This window comes from Oncorhynchus kisutch, linkage group LG10, assembly GCF_002021735.2.
Source record: "Oncorhynchus kisutch isolate 150728-3 linkage group LG10, Okis_V2, whole genome shotgun sequence".
Classification (NCBI taxonomy): domain Eukaryota; kingdom Metazoa; phylum Chordata; class Actinopteri; order Salmoniformes; family Salmonidae; genus Oncorhynchus; species Oncorhynchus kisutch.
This window is the reverse complement of record NC_034183.2, coordinates 36,857,996-36,885,362: the sequence shown is the minus strand read 5'-3', so window position 1 is coordinate 36,885,362 and position 27,367 is coordinate 36,857,996. Positions and strand designations below refer to the sequence as shown.

The window sequence follows — 27,367 nt, the reverse complement described above, 5'->3', positions numbered from 1 at the left end:
TGTCAAAGTGGAATTATGTTTTTAGAAATGTTTACAAATTAATAAAAAATAAAAAGCTGAATTGTCTTCAGTCAATAAGTATTCAACCCTGTTGTTATGGCAAGCCGAATTTCCATCCAACCTGACACCCTAGACCCACTCCAATTTGCTCACCGAAATAAGTTCAGGAGGAAAAATGTGACTCGTTTCAGGAAACTAGGCGTTATGTCCTGCATCTACTTCACAGGAGAGCCATTTGAACGTAAACCTTTTTTAGCAAAATGCATTTCTGGGCAGAAATGCCTTCTGGAACATCTTGTATGCCATCTGTAAATATGAATAAAATGGTTAAATTACGAGCCTAGTTGGTTTAGCCACAGAAAAAGCCAGCAACCTTCCTACTAGCCATGATTGGCTGAGATAATGAGTGGGCTGGACATGCCGAGAGATGAATTCGGATTGGTCTGCCATGTAGCCCGCTTCTGTCAATAACATGAGCTAGTCAGTATGTGTAGGTAATCCTTTCTAATGCGTTTTTTTTAAAAAGATATCACTTGGTCAAACTGCAAGTGTTGCTCTCCACTTTCTGGAGGACCGAGTTTTGAAATCAGTGGAATTAAAGTACGATAGGAGATGAAGAAAATTCTGGCGTTTGATTGCAAATATGCGAAAAAAGAACACACAGAATGCTGTTGTATAATACACCTGTCTCTGGTTTACATCTTGGAACGAAGGGCAACCATGGCATCCGTGACAGAGAGGGATATCCCAATATCCCAGCATCAACAACCCAATTTAAAGAAAACAATTGGTTGTTTGTGACCCAACTTGCTGGGTCAAAATAACGCAATATGTGTTCTGTCCAATATCTACCCAAATTGGGTTGTTTTTAACACAGTATTTTTTTGAGTGTTCTTCTATTTCCGCTAACCGACCTAGTCATGATTGCGGTAAAGTTTTGCTTGCAGCTTAGTATGAAATCTAGCCGTAATGCTGAGGCTGCATTGGCACGTTGGCACGCTCCTAATCTCTTGATGGTCTCTTGATGGTTGCTAGGTAGCATCATCAAGAGCATTTCACTTTACCCATCTCTTCACAAATAAATGTTATCTACAGTGCATTCGGGAAGTATTCAGACCCCTTGACTTTTTCCACATTTTGTTTTGTTACAGCCTTATTCTAAAATGGATTAAATTAATTGTTTTCATCCTCAATCTACACACAATACCCCAAAATGACAAGGTGAAAACAGGTTTTTAGAAATTTTAGCAAATATATAAAAAGATGGAAATACCTTATTTACATAAGTATTTAGACCCTTTGCTATGAGACTCGAAATTGAGCTCTGGTGCATTCTGTTTCCATTTATCATCCTTGAGATGTTTCTACAACTTGATTGGAGTCCACCTGTGGTAAATTCAATTGATTGGACATGATTTGGAAATGCACATAAGGTCCCACAGTTGACAGTGCATGTCAGAGCAATAACCAATCCATGAGGTTAAAGGAATTGTCCATACAGATCCAAGACACGATTGTATTGAGGCACAGATCTGGGGAAGGTTACCAAAAAAAAATTCTGCAGCATTGACGGTCCCCAAGAACACAGTGGCCTCCATCATTCTTAAATGTAAGGAATTTGGAACCACCAAGACTCTTCCTAGAGCACGCCGCCTGGCCAAACTGAGAAGGGCCTTGGTCAGGGAGGTGACCATGAACCCGATGGTCACTCTGACAGAGCTCCAGAGTTCCTGCGTGGAGTTGGGAGAACCTTCCAGAAGGACAACCATCTCTGCAGCACTCCACCAATCAGGCTTTTCTGGTAGAGTGGCCAGATGGAAGCCAGTCCTCAGTAAAAGGCACATGACAGCCCGCTTGGAGTTTGCGAAAAGGCACCTAAAGGACTCTCAGATCATGAGAAACAAGATTCTCTGGTCTGATGAAACCAAGATTGAACTCTCTGGCCTGAATGTCAAACGTCACGTCTGGAGGAAACCCTGCACCATCCCTATGATGAAGCATGGTGGTGGCAGCATTACGCTGTGGGGATGTTTTTCAGCGGCAGGGACTGAGAGATTGGTCAGGATCGAGGGAAAGATGAACGGAGCAAAGTACAGAGAGATCATTGAGGAAAACCTGCTCCAGAGCGCTCAGGACCTCAGACTGGGGTGAAGGTTCACCTTCCAACAGGACAACGACCCTAAGCACACAGCCAAGACAACGCAGGGGTGACTTCGGGACAACTCTCTGAATATCCTTGAGTGGCCCTGCCAGAGACCGGACTTGAACCTGTTCTACCATCTCTGAAAATAGCTGTGCAGCGATGCTCCGCATCCACCCTGACAGGGCTTGAGAGGATCTGCAGAGAAGAATGGGAGAAACTCCCCAAATAGAGGTGTGCCAAGGTTGTAGTGTCATACCCAAGAAGACTTGAGGCTGTAATCGCTGACAAAGTAAAGGGTCTGAATACTTATGATATTTCAGTTTTTAATTTTTTTTTAATGCATTTGCAAAAATGTTATCCATTTTAGAATAAGGCTGTAACGTAACAAAATGTGGAAAAATTCAAGGGATCTGAATACTTTCAGAATGGACTGTACGTTCAGGTGAGTGATGCTCATGATCATCTTGTTTAGTTAGGTTATTTATTAGCACTGATCAGAACATTTTTGCCAGCATGTTAGCTTAACAAGGGGATTCTTTTGCTCTTCCCTCATAGTCGCTTAGTAGCCTAAGCCTACTCTCGATCAAAAGCCTGTGACTTGTCTTAATCAATCAAAGACATTTTGTTTCACTGAATCTCTGTCTATTCGTTTGATAAATGATCTGGATGGCCAAATAAGTGGAAGTGGTATAGCTCATCTAATAATTTTCTCATCTATCACTGAGAAATATTTAGCATGCAATAATGAAGCCTAATATGCTGACCAGACCAGACAAGTCGCGTGCGCGAGTGTTGGAAAATACGTTTTGAAATCCATGTTATTCAATTATTGCACCCACACTGCTCGCGCGCGCCAACGAGCATCTGCGATGCCAAGAGCTAAAATAGAACTCCTTTCTATTTCTGACGCAGATCGCGCTGAAAGTCCTGCCTCTCCCATCTCGTCATTGGTTTATAGAAGCAGGTACCCACGTGCCATCTCCTCATTGGTTATACCCACGTGTGATTGAAAGATGAACTGTTTTGCCGGTCGTCATGGTAATACTATGAAAGATTAGATGCGATCACCATATAAGTTCAAAGATGAAAAAGCCTGGAAGGAGGAGAGATGACTAGAAATGATTCGGTTGGCCGTTTATGTGTGGATTAATTGTCGGGAGTAGAGGACCTTGTGCATTTCAGGTAAAATAACAACTCACTGTTTATATCCCAGGACAAATTAGCTAGCAACAGCAAGCTAGCTAAATAGACAAATTAGCTAGCAAGTGCAAGCTAGCTAGCTAAATTGCCATAATGGTTAACGCTTTTCGACCTGTCCCCAAATTAATGTCATTGGTTCAGAGTTTGTTTTGATATTTTAACCTGCGTGTCGTGATCGTGTTTGGTGTAGTGGGACAACATAAATGTATGCATGATAGCGCACGATGGCGCACGCGCGCAGCCGGTTTGAGTCTATTATTTTGCTCAATGGCATTTAGGCAACTGCAAAAGCCCGCTGAGTTAGTGAAATATGAACATGAGACTCGCATGCTTTTGAAAATATAGATTAGTATTATTTTTTATGGGTATCATGGTGAAGATACTCTCAATGTAAGACCCTACGCTTGCTCCCTAACAAAGCGGAGTGAGGGTAGAAAAGAGACTAAATGTGGATAAAAAAAACATGGGCTTGCCTTGGGCTCTGTTTCAAAATGTTTAAAAAAATGATGACAGCGATTTCACACATTACCGTGACCCAAGTTGTTTGGGTAAAATATTATTTGTTTTTTATTCTGTTACTTCAATTAAATTCTTAGCCTACTATAAAATATGTGTGTGGACTTTGATCAGGGCTTAAGTGTGTCTTGCCTGTTTATTGATTTCATGTGCATGGCGCAGCCATGTAGCCTATAGGCTGCACAGACAGTAACATAATTAAACTCCAAATATGGCATTCTGTTTTTTTGAAAATGCATTTTATTAGACTTATGTTTCTTAAGACCTTCCTAAAACAAATTAATAATGGTGTATATTCAATGGATTTATTAAAATATACGTCCACCCGCATATTCCCAGATCTAATTTACCGTAAAGTCTGTCTGTAAAGGCGACAAGAAAGAGATGGTGTTACTCATCGCCAAGGAATAGTGACATGGCCAATCATATTGACACGCAAACACACACATCCCAGCGCTGTGTTGTCCTGCCACTTTGCATTTACTTCAGCACAACGAGAGAGATGGAGGGACTAGGAAGAAGAGAGATTGAGAACTGAGGTCAGTGAAGTGAGAGGGGATTTTGATGATGATTTTACATTCTCTCCCTCTTCCATTCATTTGCATTTTCACTTCTAGCAGCATCACACGTACAGCTCAGAGAGAGAGAGAGAGAGAGAGAGAGAGAATCAAATGTTATTGGTCACATACACATGGTTCGCTTTTGCGAGGGTAGTGAAATGCTTGTGCTTCTAGTTCCGACAATGCAGTACTATCTAACACATTCACAATGACTACCTTATACACACAGATGTAAATGGATGAATAAGAATATGTACATATAAATATATGGATGAGCAATGGCTGAACGGCATAGGCAAGATGCAGTAGATGGTATAGAATACAGTATACATATGAGAGGAGTAATGTAAGATATGTAAACATTATTAAAGTGGCCTTGAGATAGAAGCTGTTTTTCAGTCTCTCGGTCCCAGCTTTGATGTACCTGTACTGACCGCGCCTTCTGGATGATCGCATGGTGAACAGGCAGTGGCTCGAGTGGTTGTTGTCCTTGATGATCTTTTTGGCCTTCCTGTGACATCGGGGGCTGTAGGTGTCCTTGAGGTCAGGTAGTTTGCTCCGGTGATGCGTTGTGCAGACCATACTATCCTCTGGAAAGCCTTGCGGTTGAGGGCGGTGCAGTCGCCATACCAGGTGGTGATACAGCCCGACAGGATGCTCTCGATTGTGCATTTGTAAAAGTTTGTGAGTGTTTTTGGTGACAAGCCAAATTTCTTCAGCCTCCTGAGGTTGAAGAGGCGCTGTTGCTCCTTCTTCACCACGCTGTCTGTGTGGGTGGACCATTTCAGTATGTCCATGATGTGTACGCCAAGGAACTTAAAACTTTCCACCTTCTCCTATACTGTCCCGTCGATGTGGATGGGGGGGTGCTTCCTCTGCTGTTTCCGGAGGTCCACGATCATCTTCTTTGTTTTGTTGACGTTGAGTGAGAGGTTATTTTTCCTGACACCACACTTCGAGGGCCCTCACCTCCTCCCTGTAGGCCGTCTCGTCATTGTTGGTAATGATTGAATTGGAAGCGTTCATGGCCACGAAGTCATGGGTGAACAGGGAGTACAGGAGAGGGCTGAGAACACACCCTTGTGGGGCCCCAGTGTTGAGGATCAGCAGGGTGTAGATGTTGTTTCCTACTTTCACCACATGGGGGCGGCCTGTCAGAAAGTCCAGGACCCAGTTGCACAGGGCATGGTCGAGACCCAGAGTTTGGTGTGTACATTTGTGTTGGTGCATGTGATTTTGTCTTTGAATACTGGTAGACATGCCTTATACACAATGCATTACCCGGTTGGGATAGTATTGAGGCCACAGAGCAACTTGGCTAGTTCTCAGATCTTGATGTTTTGAATTATTTCCTTCCCTTAGCTACTGCTGGCTGTCTCCTATAGAAGAGGAGTGTTAACACTGTCAACGAATCAGGAGGAGAGCAGTGTAGTAGAGGAGAGGTTTGGAGAGTAGAGGACCATGTCCCTGATACTGACCCAATTAGACACTAAACACTTCTCAACCAATTTATAGTCTGCAGTAAATAAGGTGGCATGGGAGAACATGCATATTTTACTCAGCTACACTGTGTGTGTGTGTTCTCTACATGACTTAGTGATCATTTCCTGGTGTGTCATCATGCCATGCCATAGATACACACGGTGTGGCATGGCTTAACCTGACCACGCCCGAAGTAGGGTACAGCCATAAGGTAGTCCCGTTACTCCCATGTAAAATTGCCTACTTACCTAACCGGACAGCGGCTGTATTCTATAAACATTTTGGACACGCTTGGTTGGTCAACTATAACATACTTCCATATCGTCCTAATCAACAAACTGAAGAGTAGGATTTTTGAAAAATTATAAAGGGATAACTAATGTAAACTGTCTTGTGTCTGTGTACCTTGTCTATGTATGAGCTGGAAGTAGAAGCCTAAGTATTGTTGTCCATTAGTTTACTCCAATTAGGGGAAGGGGGAGAGGTAGGGTTAGGGGAAAATAATAAAGGAAAAATATATATACAGGGGATTGGAAATTATGCAAACAATTACATTGATAGATCCCACAATCTATCTGCAATATTAAAGCTTATCTACCTCTAAATAAATAAATATATACATTAAAACTACATCATACCTAAAAACAAAAAGTCCATAGAAGATATATGAATAAAAAATTATTCCCTCGTTATTTCGAGATCACAACTTATTTATCTGATGATCAGGAGATAACAAAAGGGGTTTTGTCGAGATCATGAGATAAACTCTATAAATAGGAGTGTACGTATTGATGATAGATTGACAGTATGGCTAAGCCCCCGGTGGATCAGTGCATACGTTTTAATTGATTGCTACAGTTAGGGATGGTACATTTCATCCTAACATCATGCTTTCATTTGTGTTTGGAGCTCATTGTCAGTATATACGTTAGAATGTTAGCAAGCTAAATGTCCCTTACTGTGAGCTAAGAGCTTGTGGGGGAGCTAAGCCCTCAGAGCCTGATGTCAGGATGCTGCTTTGTAGGCTGTTTCATATGTAAGGCTCCTTGCAGGCAAATTAGCTGTCAGCGCTTTATAGGTTGATGCATATAATCCAAAGTGGGTGAGCTCTATTCCTAGCAGGCTGATCAGATTCAATTAGCAACCTCATAGGCTCATGTCAGGATGCTGCCTTGTAGGCTGTTTCATATGTAAGGCTCCTTGCAGGTAAATTAGCTGTCAGCGCTTCATAGGTTGATGCATATAATCCAAGATGGGTGAGCTCTATTCCTGGCAGGCTGATCATATTCAATAGCAGCCTCAGAGGCTGATAATAAATCAGGATGCTACCTTGTAGGCTGTTTCATATGTAAGGCCTCTGAGGCTGCTATTGAATCTGATCAATCCCCCATATACAGTGGGGCAAAAAAGTATTTAGTCAGCCACCAATTGTGCAAGTTCTCCCACTTAAAAAGATGAGAGAGGCCTGTCATTTTCTTCATAGGTACACTTCAACTATGACAGACAAAATGAGAAGAAAAAAATCCAGAAAATCACATTGTAGGATTTTTTAGGAATTTATTTGCAAATTATGGTGGAAAATAAGTATTTGGTTACCTACAAACAAGCAAGATTTCTGGATCTCACAGACCTGTAACTTCTTCTTTAAGAGGCTCCTCTGTCCTCCACTCGTTACCTGTATTAATGGCACCTGTTTGAACTTGTTATCAGTATAAAAGACACCTGTCCACAACCTCAAACAGTCACACTCCAAACTCCACTATGGCCAAGACCAAAGAGCTGTCAAAGGACACCAGAAACAAAATTGTAGACCTGCACCAGGCTGGGAAGACTGAATCTGCAATAGGTAAGCAGCTTGGTTTGAAGAAATCAACTGTGGGAGCAATTATTAGGAAATGGAAGACATACAAGACCACTGATAATCTCCCTCGATCTGGGGCTCCACGCAAGATCTCACCCCGTGGGGTCAAAATGATCACAAGAACGGTGAGCAAAAATCCCAGAACCACACGGGGGGACCTAGTGAATGACCTGCAGAGAACTGGGACCAAAGTAACAAAGCCTACCATCAGTAACACACTACGCCGCCATGGACTCAAATCCTGCAGTGCCAGACGTGTCCCTCTGCTTAAGCCAGTACATGTCCAGGCCCGTTGGTAAAAACTCAACTCGTCGTGTTTGGAGGACAAAGAATGCTGAGTTGCATCCAAAGAACACCATACCTACTGTGAAGCATGGGGGTGCAAACATCATGCTTTGGGGCTGTTTTTCTGCAAAGGGACCAGGACGACTGATCTGTGTAAAGGAAAGAATGAATGGGGCCATGTATTGTGAGATTTTGAGTCAAAACCTCCTTCCATCAGCAAGGGCATTGAAGATGAAACGTGGCTGGGTCTTTCAGCATGACAATGATCCCAAACACACCGCCCGGGCAACGAAGGAGTGGCTTCGTAAGAAGCATTTCAAGGTCTGGAGTGGCCTATCCAGTCTCCAGATCTCAACCCCATAGAAAATCTTTGGAGGGAGTTGAAAGTCTGTGTTGCCCAGCAACAGCCCCAAACCATCACTGCTCTAGAGGAGATCTGCATGGAGGAATGGGCCAATATACCAGCAACAGTGTGTGAAAACCTTGTGAAGACTTACAGAAAACATTTGAACTCTGTCATTGCCAACAAAGGGTATATAACAAAGTATTGAGATAAACTTTTGTTATTGACCAAATACTTATTTTCCACCATAATTTGCAAATAAATTCATAAAAAATGTGGAGAAAAAAAAATCTCATTTTGTCTGTCATAGTTGTAGTGTACCTATGATGAAAATTACAGGCCCCTCTCATCTTTTTAAGTGGGAGAACTTGTGCAATTGGTGGCTGACTAAATACTTTTTTGCCCCACTGTATCCCCCTTCTTCCAATCCCCCATATATATATATATATATATATATATATATATATATATATATATATATATTCCTTTACTATCCTTTATTATTATTTCTTTCAATGGTGCTTGAGAGGATGGCTGCCGTTTTATTGTCAGTGCTATTTTGTTTGTTATTTGTTTGTTCTAACCTATTTTGTACATAATGTTGCTGCTACCATCTCTTATGACCGAAAAGAGCTTCTGGACATCAGAACAGCGATTACTCACCTTGAATTAGACAAATCATTTTTCTTGAATGAGTCGGACGAGAGGGATTTACTCCAAACACCCGAACAGGCCCCCATCCCTGTCATTCACAGGAGAAAGAGACAGAGATTTCGCGGAAGTAGATCGGGTGCCTTCTGGGGATCAGGTGACGAGTGGCTAATCTGACTTTGCCATCCGTACTATTGGCCGATGCAGATGCTAAGCTACAGGACTATTTTGCTAGCACAGACTGGAATATGTTTCAAGATTCTTCCGATGGCGTTGAGGAGTACACCACATCAGTCACTGGCTTCATCAATAAGTGCATCGATGACGTCATCCCCACAGTAACCGTACGTACATACCCCAACCAGAAGCCATGGATTACAGGCAACATCCGCACCAAGCTAAAGGGTAGAGTTGCCACTTTCAAGGAGCAGGACTCTAACCCGGAAGCTTATAAGAAATCCCGCTATGCCCTCTGACAAACCATCAAACAGGCAGCGTCAATACAGGACTAAGGTCAAATCGTACTACACCGGTTCCAACGCTCGTCGGATGTGGCAGGGCTTGCAAACTATTACAGACTACAAAGGGAAGCACAGCCGAGAGCTGCCCAGTGACACGAGCTTACCAGACGTGCTAAATTACTTCTATGCCCGCAAGTAACGCTGAAACATGCATATGAGCATCAGCTGACTGTGTGATCATGCTCTCCGCAGCCGATGTGAGTGAGACCTTTAAACAGGTCAACATTCACAAGGCCGCAGGGCCAAACGGATTACCAGGACGTGTACACCGAACTGGCAAGTGTCTTCACTGACATTTTCCACCTCTCCCTGTCTGAGTCTGTAATACCATGTTTCAAGCAGACCACCATAATCCCTGTGCCCAAGAACACTAAGGCAACCTGCCTAAATGACTTCCGACCAGTACCACTCACATGGCTCACATCAACACCATTACCCCAGAAACCCTAGACCCAATCCAATTTGCATACCGCCCCAACAGAGGCACTCTATTGCACTCCACACTGCCCTTTCACACCTGGACAAAAGCAACACCTATGTGAGAATGCTATTCATTGACTACAGCTCGGCATTCAACACCAAAGTGCCCTTAAAGCTCATCAATAAGCTAAGGACCCTGGGACTAAACACCTTCCTCTGCAACTGGATCCTGGATTTCCTGACGGGACGACCTCTTGTGGTAAGGGTAGGTAACAACACATCCGCCACTGTTCTGCCTCCGACCGTAAGGTACTACAGAGGGTAGTGCATACGGCCAAGTACATCACCAGGGCCAAGCTTCCTTCTCAGAGGCAACCAACCCAGTCCGAGTGATCAAAACTATTTCGAAGCATGGATTACGATTTGGCAGACCAGCGTTGAACAGTCCATACCACGGATACTTCCTGTTTGAGTTTCTTAATATAGGAAGGGAGGAGTAGTTGAAATTAAGTGTATCTTGAGCGTTACTTACGTGTAATTATGATGTGTACCTACATAGTACGTTACCTAGATATATCGTTACATATTAGCAATTACCATATACTTACTTACTACTCATTATCAAGTGAAAACAAACAAAAGATGAGCTTATAGATCAGTCAACTTTATTGCAACATGTAAAAATACCTTTAATTTCTTACAAAGAATAAGGATGTTTGCTGTTGGGTTAATTAGAATAAACAAAGATATAGGGCTGACATCCCGTTAACGGGATGATATTACAACAGCCAGTGAAAGTGCAGGGCGCCAAATTCAAAACATCAAAAATCTCAAAATTAAAATTCCTCAAACATACATGTATATCATACCATTTTAAAGGTAATCTTGTTGTTAATCCCACCACAGTGTCCGATTTCAAATATGCTTTACAGCAAAAGCACCACAAATGATTGTTAGGTCACCACCAAACGACAATAAACACAGCCATTTTTTCCAGCCAAAGATAGCAGTCACAAAAACCACAAATAGAGAGAAATGATTCACTAACCTTTGATGATCTTCATCAGATGACACTCATAGGACTTAATGTTACACAATACATATATGTTTTGTTTGATAAAGTTCATATTTATATAAATATGAGTTTACATTGGCACGTTACATTCACTAGTTACAAAAACATCCAGTGATTTTGCATAGCCACATCATTCAACAGAAATACTCATCATAAATGTAGATGATAATACAAGTTATAACACATGGAATTATAAATATACCTCTCCTTAATGCAACCGCTGTGTCTGAGTTCAAAAAAACTTTACGGAATAAGCAAACCATGCAATAATCTGAGACGGCACTCAGAAAAATAGTCAAAATAGCCACCATGTTGGCGTCAACATAAACAAGATGATACATGATAAATATTCCCTTACCTTTGATGATCTTCATCATAAAGCACTCCCAGGAATCACAGGTTTGTTCGATATTGTCCGTTATTTATGTCCAAATCTGCAGCCTATAATATGGTGAGTAGCCTAGTTAGCTAGCTAGCGAAAACGGGAGTGTCTTGTTCTACCTTTTTTAACATTACAAGTAACATTGGAAGTCGACAACATCTGTGTATTCATCTGTTTATTTCTTGTAAGCCTTTCCCATCCTGGAGTCTGAGACCTTGTGGGAATCTGTGGTAGAGAAAAAATATGTATGACATTGTAGCATAGACACTCTACAATTAGCCAACTATAGTAGCTAGCTATCATCAGAGAAGGTATAGAAACCTTCCTCCAATATGTCTGTTATCATCATTATCATGACTTATAGCTATCATTTAGGATTTAGACCTAGCTACCTAGTTGTGTTATCCAGCAAGCATTCTAAATAATAATGGTGCTTGCTAATACTAATAAACTATCTGTTAACATTGAAAAGGAACTACTCATAGATGTGTTGACACAAATAGATTGTCACGCACTGACCTTAGATATCTCTATTTCGGTTTGGTCAGGGAGTGAGTTGGGGTGGGCATTCTATGTTTTGTGTTTCTATGATTTTCTATTTCTATGTATGGTTCTCAATCAGGGACAGCTGTCTATCATTGTCTCTGATTGGGAACCATACTTAGGTACCCTTTTTCCCACCTGTGTTTGTGGGAAGTTGTCTTTGTTTGCAGGCCCTATTGCCTTAACCTCTAGCGTCGAGCAATCCCGTATCCGGGAGCGTAATCATAGCCTCAAGCTCATTACCATAACGCAACGTTTCCTATTCATGAAAATCGCAAATGAAATGAAATAAATATATTCAAACACAAGCTTAGCCTTTTGTTAACAACACTGTCATCTCAGATTTTCTAAATATGCTTTTCAACCAAAGCTACACAAGCATTTGTGTAAGAGTATTGATAGCTTAGCATAGCATTAAGCCTAGCATTCAGCAGGTAACATTTTCACAAAAACAAGAAAAACATTCAAATAAAATAATTTACCTTTGAGGAACTTCGGATGTTTTCAATGACGAGACTCTTAGTTAGATAGCAAATGTTCATTTTTTCTAAAATATTATTTGTGTAGACGAAACGTTTTGTTCATCACGTTTGGCTAAGAAAAAGCCCGGAAAATGCAGTCACTTACAACGCCTAACTTTTTTCCAAATTAGCTCCATAATATCGACAGAAACATGGCAAACGTTGTTTAGAATCAATCCTCAAGGTGTTTTTCACATATCTATTCGATAATCTATCAGTGGTGGCAGTTGGCTTCTCATCAGAAGCAAACGGAAAAATACTGCAGCTGGAGATTGCGACGGAGGACACCAAGCGACCACCTGGTAGATGTAGTCTCTTATGGTCAATCTTCCAATGATATGCCTACAAATACGTCACAATGCTGCAGACACCTTGGGGAAAACGTGGAAAACGTAAGCTGAATCCTCGCTCCTTCACAGCCATATAAGGAGTCATTGGCATGAGGCGATTTCAAAAGATGCGGCACTTCCTGATTGGATTTGTATCTGTTTTTTTTCTGTAACATCAGATCTGTGGCACTCACAGACAATATCTTTGCAGTTTTGGAAACGTCAGAGTGTTTTCTTTCCAAAGCTGTCAATTATATGCATAATCGAGCATCTTTTCGTGACAAAATATCTTGTTTAAAACAGGAACGTTTTTCATCCAAATATTTAAATAGCGCCCCCTATATCCAAGAAGTTAAGCTTCACGGTTTGTTTTGTATGGTTTATTGTTTTTTGTAGGTGTCATTCTTTAATAAAGTAATGTGTACGCTGCACCTTGGTCCTCATTCTTCAACAGCCGTGACAGAACTTCCCACAACCAAAGGACCAAGCAGTATGGTAAAGAGGACTCCTGGACATGGGAGGAGATCCTGGATGGTAAGGGACCCTGGAGGCAGGCTAGGGAGTATCGCCGTCCATGGGAGGAACTGGAGGCAGCTAAGGCGGAGCGGCAACATTATGAGGGAACACGGCTGGGAAGGAAGCCCGAGAGGCAGCCCCAAAAATAGTTTGGGAGGAGGCACACGGGGAATGTGGCTGAATCAGGTTGGAGACTCCCCGTGCTTACCGTGGCGAGCATGTGACTGGTCAGGCCCCGTGCTATGGGGTGATGGGCACTGAGTTGAGGCTGACCATTCACAGGCCGGTGTGCTCGGTGTCAGCGTCCCGCATTTGCCGGGTGGAAGCGGGCATCCAGCCAGAACAGGTGGTGCCAGCTCTGCGCTCGAGCCCGCCAGTGCGCCTCCACGCCCAGTGTATCCGGTGCCTCGGCCAAGGAAGAGGCCTCCGATATGTCTTCCTAGCCTGGTGAGTCCTGTGCCTGCGCCCAGCTCGAAGCCTCCAGAGACGGCGTCCAGCCCGGAGCCTCCAGAGACGGCCTCCAGCCCGGAGCCTCCAGAGACGGCCTCCAGCACGGAGCCTCCAGAGACGGCCTCCAGCCCGGTCCCTCCAGAGACGGCCTCCAGCCCGGTCCCTCCAGAGTCGCCCTCCTGTCCGGACCCTCCAGAGACGACGGCCTCCAGTCCGGGGCCTCCAGAGACGACGGCCTCCAGTCCGGGGCCTCCAGAGAGGACGGCCGCCAGTCCGGGGCCTCCAGCGACGATGGCCGCCAGTCCGGGGCCTCCAGCGACGACGGCCGCCAGTCCGAGGCCTCCGGCGACGACGGTCGCCAGTCCGGAGTCTCCGGCGACGACGGTCGCCAGTCCGGAGCCTCCAGCGACGACGGTCGCCAGTACGGAGCCTCCAGCGACGACGGTCGCCAGTCCGGAGCCTCCAGCGACGACGGTCGACCAGTCCGGGGGCTCCAGAGATGACGGCCTCCAGTCCGGGGCCTCCAGAGATGACGGCCGCCAGTCCGGGGCCTCCAGCGACGACGGCCGCCAGTCCGGGGCCTCCAGCGACGACGGTCGCCAGTCCGGGGCCTCCAGCGACGACGGTCGCCAGTCCGGAGCCTCCAGCGACGACGGTCGACCAGTCCGGGGGCCGCAACGAGGGCGCCCAGTCCGGGGCCCGCTACTCTCATCACGCTGCACCTTGATCCTCATCCTTCAACAGCCGTGACATAGATAGATAGACAGCTAATGTTAACATGCTGGGTGTGTCTCGCTTAATACCCTTGGATACCCTGAGGTTCATATAAGATAAGACCATCGAGCCCAGCTAGCTAACTATTTGCCATATTTAGGTCGCTAGCTAGTTAACATTAGCTTTTAAGGCATGGAAAGTTTATTCTGTAGATGTTAATTAACTAAGTTAGCTAGCTACCATAAATGGCAGCTAACCTTTGCTAGCTATGATTTAGAATAGGTAGTTGGCTAGCTCATGTTTTCCAGCTAGCAAGCTATCGTTTGCTAGTTAGCCAACACTAAGATAGCTAACGTAAACTCACCCCATTCCGTACAAATGTGCGTAACTGCAACATTTAAACGAGGCTACAAAGAAAACTAATGGGACTGTAGCGACTGTGTTGATTTCAAGATCTGGGGGTGTGAACAAAGTTTCTATTTAAGCGTTGATCGACATGGTAATGGCTCTATAGTATTGGAGAGAAGTTGAAAAAACTGACCCTCCGTTACATTGTGACGTGTCATGCCGTAACGTACAGCACGCAAAAAGCAACTATTTCTGTCTTACAATCTCTGTCCACCAGGTGTAGCACTTCTCTCATCCTTTAAAAACAAGAAATGGACAGTGACGGGGGTAAGGGGAGATACCTAGTCATTTTTGCATCATCACTGCATGCGATCATCATTCTCAAAGCCACTGTTTACTTCTAAGATCACTTTAGCACCGCCCTAAAAACCTGATTCAAATTCGAAACAAACCTTCAAATAGGTATGTAATGACACATTATATAAACTCTTTATAGTGTTTAATTTACATTTTAGAGGCGGTAAGGTGATAAGTTGGACAGATCGAGTGGGGAAAAAAGCAATTTTCCCACACAACATCTCTCTTTCTTACTATCACGCATTAGTTTCGCTTCCCCACCCGCCATTTTTAAAAAGACCCGACGGGGCACATTGCCTTCTTGAATCATGCACAAATGGGCAGCATGGGGGTCATGTAATTGATTCTGTTGGAAATGGGAGAAATTGTGCTTTACAATGGTATTGACATTACAGTTGATCTGGAAGTATTACGTTTTTTGGGGAACTAAAATAAGGTCAATTGTACGGACCAAGGCGATGTACAAAAGTGAGTGAGTTTACGTAAGCTGGCAAACTCTAGCTAGCTAGATAACTACCTATGCTAAATAGACCAGCACAATTACTGCATCCAAAAAGCAAAACAAAGTACATGGAAAACCTTTTTGTCTCCTCTATAACACTTATTTTTCAGCAATCTCTTATGTCTGGATTTTCCACACAACCACCTTCTTGATCCCGGTTCTTTGCGTACTGTCACCTTGAGTCAGTGTCAACACAAATTGTGGGCACAAATTCAAGGTTGTTGTTATTTCAGGTTTGTTGCGCAGATGGGCATATCTTGAAGTGATGCCTTAATTCCTGGAATGAATAAATAAATGCACCAATACATCCTAAAAGTGGGAATGTTCTTCAACCGTGAAACCCTTGCAAGGTTACATGATGAAATAAGAGATTGTCTTATGACCATTTTAGTGCATTTAAGAACTACTATTCAACCAAGCTGATAGGCTTACAATTTGGCATGCACTGAATGACTATCTCACAACTCCTTGGTGGCGCAAAAGGCACACCCAAACCCCATGGCATCAGTGACAGGTGACACATGTGGCTTGAAGACTGAAGAAGCCAGTGAGAGAATCTAGTCTTAACTTTTGTCTTTCTTTAAAAAAAAATATATTGTTTATATAACTGTTTATTCATGTTTTAAAAATGTTTTATTGATGCCTAATTAAGTAATTCATACATTGTCAAGACCTGCCCTCCTTAGTTACTGTTGCTTTCCAGGTCAAATGCACGTGAAATTATTTACTTGTGTTAACATTTTTTATTTATTTCAACCTCCCATTCTTGCTATAGCACTCAAACGCTTCCATGCATTTCAAATGAAAGCTGGACCTGGGCATTACACTTCAGTGTCCTTTAAACCAGAGTTGTGTCAATGAGGTGGTTGATTTTCAATTGGTATCCGGATTTTCAATTAACTGTGCCCATCCCTAAAAGGTAGAGGGTAAACCTCAAACAGATCTCACTCACTCACTCACTCACTCACTCACTCACTCACTCACTCACTCACTCACTCACTCACTCACTCACTCACTCACTCACTCACTCACTCACTCACTCACTCACTCACTCACTCACTCACTCACTCACTCACTCACTCACTCACTCACTCACTCACTCACTCACTCACTCACTCACTCACTCACTCACTCACTCACTCACTCACTCACTCACTCACTCTCTCTCTCTCTCTCTCTCTCTCTCTCTCTCTCTCTCTCTCTCTCTCTCTCTCTCTCTCTCTCTCTCTCTCTCTCTCTCTCTGTCTCTCTCTCTCTCTCTCTCTCTCTCTCTCTCTCTCTCTCTCTCTCTCTCTCTCTCTCTCTCTCTCTCTCTCTCTCTCTCTCTCTCTCTCTCTCTCTCTCTCTCTCTCTGATGCAGAACAAGCTTTACAATCTTAACCTCTGCCTACCACCCTCAGCTAGACTCATGTTCTCATCTTAAAGCCTAAATTAGCCACACCAAGTTAGACGGTAAGAAGATTAATCTCTTTGGCCTGATTTATGGCATGGAGGAGATGAAAGGAAGTACTTGGTCTGTTTTACACAGCCCTGGGGGAAGATGGCAGTGGATGGCAGCTCAGAGCTTAACATCGCACAGTGACGTCATCTTTCTGGAAACATGAAGTACTGATGCTTCCGACCAGAAAACGCCTTTTATTGGTCAAAATTTAATACAGGTGCGTTGTGTAGTTCTTAAACCCAGTGCAGACTGGCATGCACTACACAGACACAATAGTGGAAAGAGGAATACAGTTTACTCCTGTTCAATGAAAAAGCTCACTCTGCAGACTGGTTTGCTACAGGAGCTGCCCAGTGGTGCCACTATTGATTGTGGTGTTGGCACAGACCTACAGGATGGCACATCAATATCCTACCGCCTAACCCCACTGACTGCACACACACAAACGCACACATACACACACACACACGGTCACTGCAGGGTTACAGTAACAGACAGGGTCAAACACCACAGCCACAGGAATACATGTGATTCCAGTATAATCGATGGGATGTGAAGCGAACGTAATGTTTAATTTACTATATGACAAAATGAGAGACTGACGATCGCAGACGGTAAGCCGAGGGGTTTAGTTACGCCCACATACTGATCAAAAGGGATCAGAACATAACAAGATTCCCACTCACAAGCTCTCTCTTTCTCTCTCTCTCTCTCTCTTTCTCTCTCTCTCTCTCTCTCTCTCTCAAACACACTTTAGTCTCCTTGTCACATTTGCATCCTTTCTCCACACCTCTCTCCTCTCTCCCTTTTTTAAATATCTCTACTTTCTCTCCACCCTCTCTTGTTTTGATGACTAATCCCTTGTTACACTTCTGTTCTTTCCGGTCCTGTTCTCCAGGAGTTGAGATCAGAGGAATACCACAGAATATTGATTTCCACTCCTTTTCTCCTCCCCACTTCTGGGTATTTGTTGTTCTTATTGAGCTAAAGGAATACAATACAGGAGTTTATAATTAGCTATTATGCTGCCTCATGCAATCTCCATAGTGTCTAAAACCTCTTGTAGACAAACTGGATCTACAGTGCTTGATTTTTCCCACATTTTGTTACGTTACAGCCTTATTATAAAATGTATTATATAAAACATTTTCCTCATCAATCTACACACAATACCCCATAATGACAAAGCAAAAATAGTTTTGTAGAATTTTTTGCAATGTATAAAAAAATATATATTAAAAAAATACCTTATTTACATAAGTATTCAGACCTCTTGCTATGAGACTCAAAATTGAGCTCAGGTGTATCCTGTTTCCATTGATCATCCTTCAGAACTTGGAGTCCACCTGTGGTAAATTCAATTGGTTGGACATGGTTTGTAAAGGCACACACCTGTCTATATAAGGTCCAAAAGTTGACAGTGCATGTCAGAGCAAAAACCAAGCCATGAGGTCGAAGGAATTGTCCATAGAGCAACGAGACAGGATTGTGTCGAGGCACAGATCTGGGGAAGTGTAGGTTACAAAAACATTTCTGCAGTATTGAAGGTCTCCAAGAACACAGTGGCCTCCATCATTCTTAAATTGAATATGTTTGGAACACCCAAGATCCTTTCTAGAGCAGGCCGCCCAGCCAAACTGAGCAATTGAAGGAGAAGGGCCGTGGTCAGGGAGTTGACCAAGAACCCGATGGTCACTCTGACAGAGCTCCAGATTTCCTCTGTGGGGATGGGAGAACCTTCCAGAACGACAACCATCTCTGCAGCACTCTGCCAATCAGGCCTATATGGTAGACTGGCCAAACGGAAGCCACTCCTCAGCAAAAGGCACATGACAGCCCGCTTGGAGTTTGCCAAAAGGCACCTAAAGACTCTCAGACCATGAGAACCAAAGTTCTCTGGTCTGATGAAACCAAGATTGAACTCTTTTGGCCTGAATGCCACATCTGGAGGAAACCTGGCACCATATCTACGGTGAAGCATGGTGGTGGCAGCATCATGCTGTGGAGATGTTTTTCAGTAGCAGGAACTGGGAGACTACCGTAATTGCTGGACTATTAAGCGCACCTGAATATAAACCGCACCCACTGAATTATTTAAAAAATATGTATTTTGTACATAAATAAGCCGCACATGTCTATAAGCCGCAGGTGCCTACCGGTACATTGAAACGAATGAACTTTACACAGCCTTTAAACGAAACACGGCTTGTAACACAAATTAAACAGTGGCCTACCAAGAAAGTCATTGGTCACTATCTTCCTCCTCCTGTGCACTGAAACCACTGAAGCCATCTCCTTCGGTGTCGGAGTTGAATAGCCTCAGAATTGCTTCATCCGATGTTGGATCGTTTTCATTGTCGCTCTCATCACTTTCATCTGGAGGCAAATAACCCGCTGAGCTCATGCTGCCCCTTCAACACGCAGCAGTCCAGCCTTTCGAAACCCGTTGATGATAGTGGATTTTTTGACAATGCTCCACGCTGTCAGGACCCACTGGCAGACTTGACCATAAGTTGCTCTTCGCATGCGGCCCGTTTTAGTGAAGGATTTCTCCCCACTTGTCATCCAAGCCTCCCACTGAACAAGGAGTGCCACCTTAAATGCACGATTTACACTGATGTCGAGTGGCTGCAAATACTTTGGGCCATCTGCTTTTCTTCCCTCTGAAAGCTTTTGTTGTCTTTTTGCACTGAGTCAGTTCCTCACGCTGCTGTTTCCAACGTCTTATCATCGACTCATTAAGGCCAAGCTCCCGTGCAGCAGCTCTATTTCCTTTTCCAACAGCCAGATCGATCGCCTTCAACTTGAAAGCTGCATCATATGCATTTCTCTGTGTCTTTGCCATGATGAGGGTGACAAAATTACTACCATAATCAGAATGATGGGAAGTTTGAGCGCGCTCGATTTACATCACATTATGTGACGGTGCTCAGTTTTTTGGCGGCATGAATCTTGTGAAAGCGGGAAAAATCCATAAATTAGCCGCGTCATTGTATAAACCGCGAGGTTCAAAGCGTGGGAATAAAGTAGCGGTTTATAGTTCGGAAATTACGGTAGTCGGGATTGAGGGAAAGATGAACGGAGCAAAGCAAGGAGAGTTCCTTGATGAAACCTGCTCCAGAGCGCTCAGGACCTCAGACTGGGGCGAAGGTTCACCTTCCAATAGGACAATGACGCTAAGCACACAGCGAAGACAACGCAGAGGTGGCTTTGGGACAAGTCTCTGAATGTCCTTGAGTGGCCCAGCCAGAGTCTGGATTTGACCACGATCAAACATTTCTGGAGAGCCCTGAAAATAGCTGTGCAGCGATGCTCCCCATCCAACCTGACAGAGCTTAAGAGGATCTGCAAAGAAGAATGGGAGAAACTCCCCAACTACAGGTGTGCCAAGCTTGTAGCATCATACCCAAGAAGACTAGAGGCTGTAATCGCTGCCAAACGTGCTTCAACGAAGTATTGAGGAAAGGATCTGAATACTTATGTAAATGCGATATACGTTTTTTTTATTCGTTATACATTTGCAAAAAATGTAAACTGTTTTTGCTGTGTTATTATGGGGTATTGTGTGTAGATTGATGAGGGGGAAAAAAACTATTTAATCAATTTTAGAATAAGGCTGTAACATAACAAAGCACTGTAAACATGGTATTGTAACATATGCTTACTGACTTGTGTATTGTGTATTTCATATTTCTTGTTCTTATTTCTTGTGTTTTTTTCTAGTAATACATTGTTATTGATTATTACATTGTTGGGTTTTGAGTTAGCAAGAAAGTCATTTCACTGCACTTGTGCATGTGACATTTAAAACTTTAAATTTGTAACTTGAAATTACCGTATAAATTACAGTTTTCCATTAAATGTAGCGTTAATTACAAGAGTCACAGATCTAATAGATCTAATAGATCTAATAGATCTAATAATCTAATAATCTAGTCGAGTATGAGATAAGCTGTTCTGAGGCAGCAGTATGTGAGGATTGTTTCTTGGTCTTGACCCTGACTATGGTCAGAGAGAACTGAGATGACTCATAGCTTGGCACAGCCAGCACTAACAAGACAGGTCACACAGAGAGGCGAGCTGAGAGGAGCAGCGAGGATATAGCACACACACACACGCACACATATACACGTACACACGCACTGCAGGAGCGTGAGAGTGGGGGAGCGAGAGAGGGAGAGGGACCACAGATGAGTAGCTCAGTGGAGGCAGAGGGGTTTGGCATGGTCCTTCTCTGTGAGCTCCTGGATGCAAATAGACCTCATGCATGAGTGTGTCTGTCAGGTATGGAGCCACACACACACACACACACACACACCTCATTAGATACACACACACTACATACACACACTCGGCCCAGCACAACCCCCTTTTCCGTCATGCTGCAGGTGTGCTTGTCACTTCAGAGAAGCCACACTGAGTCAGCGAGCAGAGCCTGAACAGAGACCAGATGACAAACAGTATAGACGAGCAAAAAGTTATCTATGTGTGTGTGCATCTGAGAGAGAGATAGAGATCTTGTTTTGTTTAGTGTCTCATTAAGTAGACTTAATGGGGAGGGGGGGTTATTGCGTTGAACAGAAAGAGGATGTGTTTTTAGTGCTCTCCTGACAATTTCGGCGAAACTTCTTTTTAAAATTATTTTAATCTCTTATTTTAAATCCTCGTAAACACAAACAGCAATTTTCTTGGACAATTTCAGGCGTATCTACATCCATTTATGAATCTACATAGTCTTCCTAAAACAAGAAGAACATCTCGCAACAGCTTGGATTATGTGACTGTTGGTAAGCTAACTAACATTTGTTAATGTATTAGCTGCTATTGTAGTACTGTAGCTAGCATAACAGTTAAGTGAATAATATGGTGAGCTAGCCCACTCAAAGTTTCTTTATATGATTTGTAGCCTGTATGTGCTCATCACTTAGCTCAGTTTCTTCTATATGACAAGCGAAATAGCTGTCCATTGAACGTTTATTTTTGGTACTTTGATAATTCTCTTCCATTGGATTACATAAAACACTGTAAAATGCCAGCAAAGATGTTTAACTCCATGTTAACAGACTCAAAATGGCTAATGTTACCTCACATGTTTAGCAAGTGAGCCAGCCATGGCACAGTGGGACCTTATTCATTCATCCTGCACCACCGAGAAGCATTTGGACTACTTTATATGAAGACTTAAGTTTCTATCATATCCTTGGACTAAAATGATTGACACTCACGTGCAAGCCTGACATCATGTGCAAAGGACCTTTGGGTAAAGGTAGCATATATTCAACGGTATCTCTTTTTCTCAAGTAGTCTGTTCATTTCTGATCTCTGATATTTTTGGGGGTTTCTAAACTGATCATGGTATACTACGCTAACGCTATATTTATGGGCCATTTTGTTACTTTGTAGCTACTAGCAACTGTTCATCTACAACTATTTTGGACCGTCCATACTGTAAATTTAAAATTAGTCTCAAGCTAGCGTTACTGTTTTAGGTGGAGCTATTCTTAGCTATTTTTCAAATGAATACTGCTGTGATATTTCACATATCATCTCGCTGGATATGCCTTTGAGGAGTAATAGCCGAGAGAAGGCAGGAGACACTGTTTTGTTTAGCGTCGCTTAGGTTACACTGCTCCCTCTAATGGATCAGTCGTCCACCAGGCTACACTCTACGGTTAGGGGGAGGTGGGAGAGGAAGCGTTGGGTGTCTCGCTTAGTGAGACAGGGGAATTGGGGTTTTACTGTTAGGATAGATTTATGTTTGTTTGTTCCAACAGTTCTTTACATATTTTCCTCAATACAAAATATGAATGCGGTCCTTGTGGATACTAAACATATTTTAGATATGCCTTTATGTTTTATCTTTGGTTAAATGACTCCCAAATGCAAAACAGAAATTGACTTTGTGGAATGTCCGTGGAGTTTAAACAGGTTATTACTAGGCTTCAACAACTTCATGCACCTATTGTGTTCCTTCAAGAAACTCACTTGTTGAAGGATGAGCTGCTAAAGGACGCAGGAGATGGCAAGGGCAAGTAATAACATCCAGTTTCTCCTCTCATTCTCATGGTGTTATGGTTGTAATTCACAAATCTGTTTCCATTTTCAAGTAGATAATATTGTAACTGATACAGCTAGATAGATACATTTTGATACAGGGAACTCTTTTGAATAATCGCATTCATCTGGTTAATGTTGATGGTCCTAATGATGATAATCCCAAATTCTTTAGGAATGTATTTCTATCGATAGCCTCCCTTCCTGGTAAAGTCATAATGGCAGGGGATTTTAATTGCACTCTTGATCCTCATCTAGATCGCTCCTCTGGTTTAGACACTTCCCACTCGCAGAGTAGAAAGAAATTACAGCATTTCAGTCAGGACTTGAATCTATGTGAACCTTGGAGGACTCAGAACCCGAGTTAAAGGGAGTATTCGTGTTACTCGTCGACATTTGAATCATACTAATTCATATTCTCGTATAGGAAGTGGATATGATAGTTTTGTTCTGAGTGTCACCTGTGTGATTATTCTATAAGGATGCTAAACTAGTAAAAGGATCCTCTAGATGGCGTTTGCATCCCAGATGGTTACAGAACCCAGACTTCTTACATTACATTGGAGTGCATATAGATGTTTATTTTACAGTGAACACTGACCAAATGTCAGCGAGTACTAGGTGGGAGTCTTTCAAAGCATATATTAGGGGGCAAATTATATGTTTAACCAGTTTCAAATCAATTAAATCTGAAAAGGAGAGAAATGGACAGAAAAATCAGAGAATTGGAGAGGGAAGCTTTTTTGGATAACTCAGTAGAAGTAAACAAGGAAGTATTTGCTCTTAAAGCTCAGTATGAAGAACTTTTCACCTCAAAGGCTGCAAACAGCTTAACGAGGCTGAAAAAGTCCTTCATTGATCAAGGTGAAAAACCTGGTAAATTGCTGGCCTGGCGCATTAAAAAGTTAAATTCAGACAGAGACATTAATGCAATTCATAATTTACAAGGACAATTATCAATGGATACTGTAGAAATAACCCAAACATTTGCTTCCTTATACAACACACTTTACAACTCTGAATCTTGATTTTCCCTTTATTTCAGAAGACAAAATAAATTGGATGGTGTTGAACTATCTGATGCTATTTTCAATATGAAGGGAGGTAAAGCGGCAGGTCCTGATGGGCTCCCAATAGATATTTATAAGATATTTAAGGACAAACCTCTAGGTCCACTTTTGAATATGTATGCTGAATCCTTTCAGCAAGGTTGTCTCCCCCCTCTCTAAGGACTGCTTGAATCACTCGAATTCTGAAGCCTAATAAATCCCCAACAGAATGTGAAAGTTACAGACCGATTTCTCTTCTGAACTCTGACTCTAAAATATTTGCTAATGCCTTAGCCAGGAGATTGGATAGAGTGCTCCCATATCTAATACACAAAGACTAAAATGGCTTCGTGAAAAACCATTAAGGTTTTCACAATGTGAGGAGAGTACCAAACATGTGTGAAGGGTCCCCTGATACTGCCATACTCCCACTTGATGCAGAGAAGGCATTTGATAGAGTTAAGTGGTTATTTATTTGAAGTGCTTAAGAGATTTTGGTTTGGGAACTACTTCTTTAAATGGATTAAGATATTATATACGGACCCCACTGCAGAAGTTGCCACTAACAACTTGATTTTATGTAACGTTCAAAGAGTGACTGGGTGTGGAGTCAGGCGCAGAGAGCCAAGGATATGGGAAAAACACGCTTTAATGTCCAACCAAAAATGTACAAATAGGTGACGCCGAACACAGGCGTAAATACACTCCACCTAAAATACACACTGGTATCTAACCGGACAGCGGAAAACCCACAATCATAACGAACACCTCTACATAACAGAAACAAGCCCGCACGAACACAAGCGAGCTAATCGAACTTAAATAACACCAACCCAAAAACCCCAACAAGGAACAGGTGAAAACAATTAGACAAAACCAAACGAAAAGGGAAAAAGGGATCGGTGGCAGCTAGTAGACCAGCGACGACGACCGCCGAGCGCCACCCGAACGGGAAGGGGAGTCACCTTCGGTGATATTCGTTACATTTCACAACTTTTTAAGCTTTTTCGGGGCACAAGACAAGGATATCCGGCCAGTCCAAGACTTTTTCTTTTAGCTATAGAACCCTTTGCAAGTGCAGTAAGGGCCCACCCAATTTTGAACATCGAGTGGCCCTGTATGCCGATGATACCCTTTAATTCCTAACAGATCTAAAGAATTCTATCTCTTCCCTCTCCAATTGAATTATTAACTTTGGTCCGTTTTCTGGGTTTAAAGTTAATAAAACCAAATCTTCCATCCTTTTCAACAAGCAAGAGAGACTGAATCCAGTTGTACAGCATCCATTTGTGAATACAGAACAAGGTTTCACGTATTTGGTATTAAAATCACATCAGAAATGAGCTCCTTGAGTTCAACGATGAACCCATGGTAATGTGTAACAGAATCCACCAATAGATGGACAGCATTGCCTATATCTGTTATTGTTAGAATAAATATTATTAAGATTAATATTCTACTCAAATTTCTTTATCTATTTCAATCAATTCCTCTGGCTCCACCACTTTATTTTCCCCAAAGATCAGAAAGATACTCTGAAATGTTATCTGGAGCAACAGAAAACCAAGGCTTAGCCTTTTCTCTTCTTTATTTGCCCTATGACAGAGGGGGGTTGCAACTTTCAAACTTACAGTGGTATTACTGGCTGCACAACTTAGAGCTGCAATGTTTTGGTTCTCCAAGAAACCATACTCACCCTGGCTGTAGACTGAAATGTTGTCCACAAAAGGCTTAACTTTGGATGGATATTTGTACTCTGCTCTCTTTAGGAAACTAAAGAAGAATACTACTAATCCCTTTGTTAAAAACACCCTAACTATATGGCACAAATTACAGCATATCTGGGCGAATTTCCTTCCCTGTATTTTCCAGTTTTACAACAATTTGGGGCAATGACAATTTCATACATGGTAAAAAAAATGACTTGGGGTTTAAAGAATAGGCAAGAAAGGGTATTGTTAAATGAATGGACTTATACAATGATAATAATAATAAAAAAATAAAAAAAAGGGCCCATTTCATTTGAAGAACTAAAGGGAAGATTTAACTTACCACAAAAAGCATTTTTTCAAATACTTACAATTGAGAAGCTTTATTCTTTCCAGTCTAAAACAATCAGCCCTACAACCTCCTTTGACCACTAGAGAAACGCTCTCAGTCAATGTGTGTTATGGGAAAGGTCAAATGACGTCATTATATGGGAAATGGTAGCTACACATAAAGACAACTCTGATAGTAAGAGACTTCAGTGGATACAAGATATGCAAGAAGATATTTTGGCAGAGGACTGGGTTATGATATGCTCTAGAGCTCAGATACAGACAATAAACACCCGCCTGAGATTGTTGCAATACAATTGGATAATGAGAACATATATCACCCCTGTTTTATGCTCCACAAATTTGACCCTAATATCCCAGACCTGTGTGTTTAAATGTAACACGCATTTAGGCACCTTGTATCAATGCCTGTGGGAATGTGCTGAGATACAAAAGTTTTGGAGCTCAGTATTGTGCTATATCTCTGAGATTACCTCTACTCCAGTACCATTAATCCCTAAACTTTGCATCCTAAATCTTTACCCAGGGAATATCACTTTACATGGGAGAGAAAATAAAATGGTTGACCTCTGCCTATTACAAGCTAGACATTTAATTGCTTCCACTGGAAGTATGTCAGTTCCCCCTCACTTGGTCATTGGTAAAAAAAATATATATGAATTTGGCTCTTGAAATATGTACTTATATAGTGAAAAAGAAAGCCCCAGAGTTTAATGATATTTTAATGATACCAGTGATACTGTAGAAGCATGGAAGCTGTGAATCTGTATATTCTCCATTTTTTCCCTGTGAATATCGGCTATAGTTGAAGCGTAATCTGCATTATCTGCGACTGCATATTATACTTTTTATTTATTTGTATTATTGGAAATGTGAGGACCTTTTAATTTTTGTTTGTTTCTGTTCATGTTTGGTAGTTGTGCTTTTATCTATCTTTGGGTTAGGGGGGGGAGGTATGTGTGGGTGAAATAAACTAGAAAATTGTATTTCTGTAATTGTTGATTGTCCTATTTGGAACTAATAAATATATTTTAATATCCTACA

General features: G+C 42.3%; 1 protein-coding gene across 2 annotated transcripts in view; it reads left to right on the top strand.

Annotated features, from left to right (window-relative positions):
• Window positions 1-27,367, top strand: part of phactr1 (phosphatase and actin regulator 1) — an 80,822-nt gene that overhangs the window by 20,494 nt on the left and 32,961 nt on the right. The window contains exon 1 of one of the 2 annotated variants that reach the window (XM_031833613.1): window positions 21,619-21,947. The exons of the other annotated variant lie outside the window; for it this stretch is intronic. Coding sequence (XP_031689473.1) covers window positions 21,881-21,947 — 67 coding nt within the window. The 5' untranslated portion in view covers window positions 21,619-21,880. Of the gene's footprint in view, window positions 1-21,618; window positions 21,948-27,367 lie in introns of those variants that run through there. 2 annotated transcript variants of the gene reach the window in all.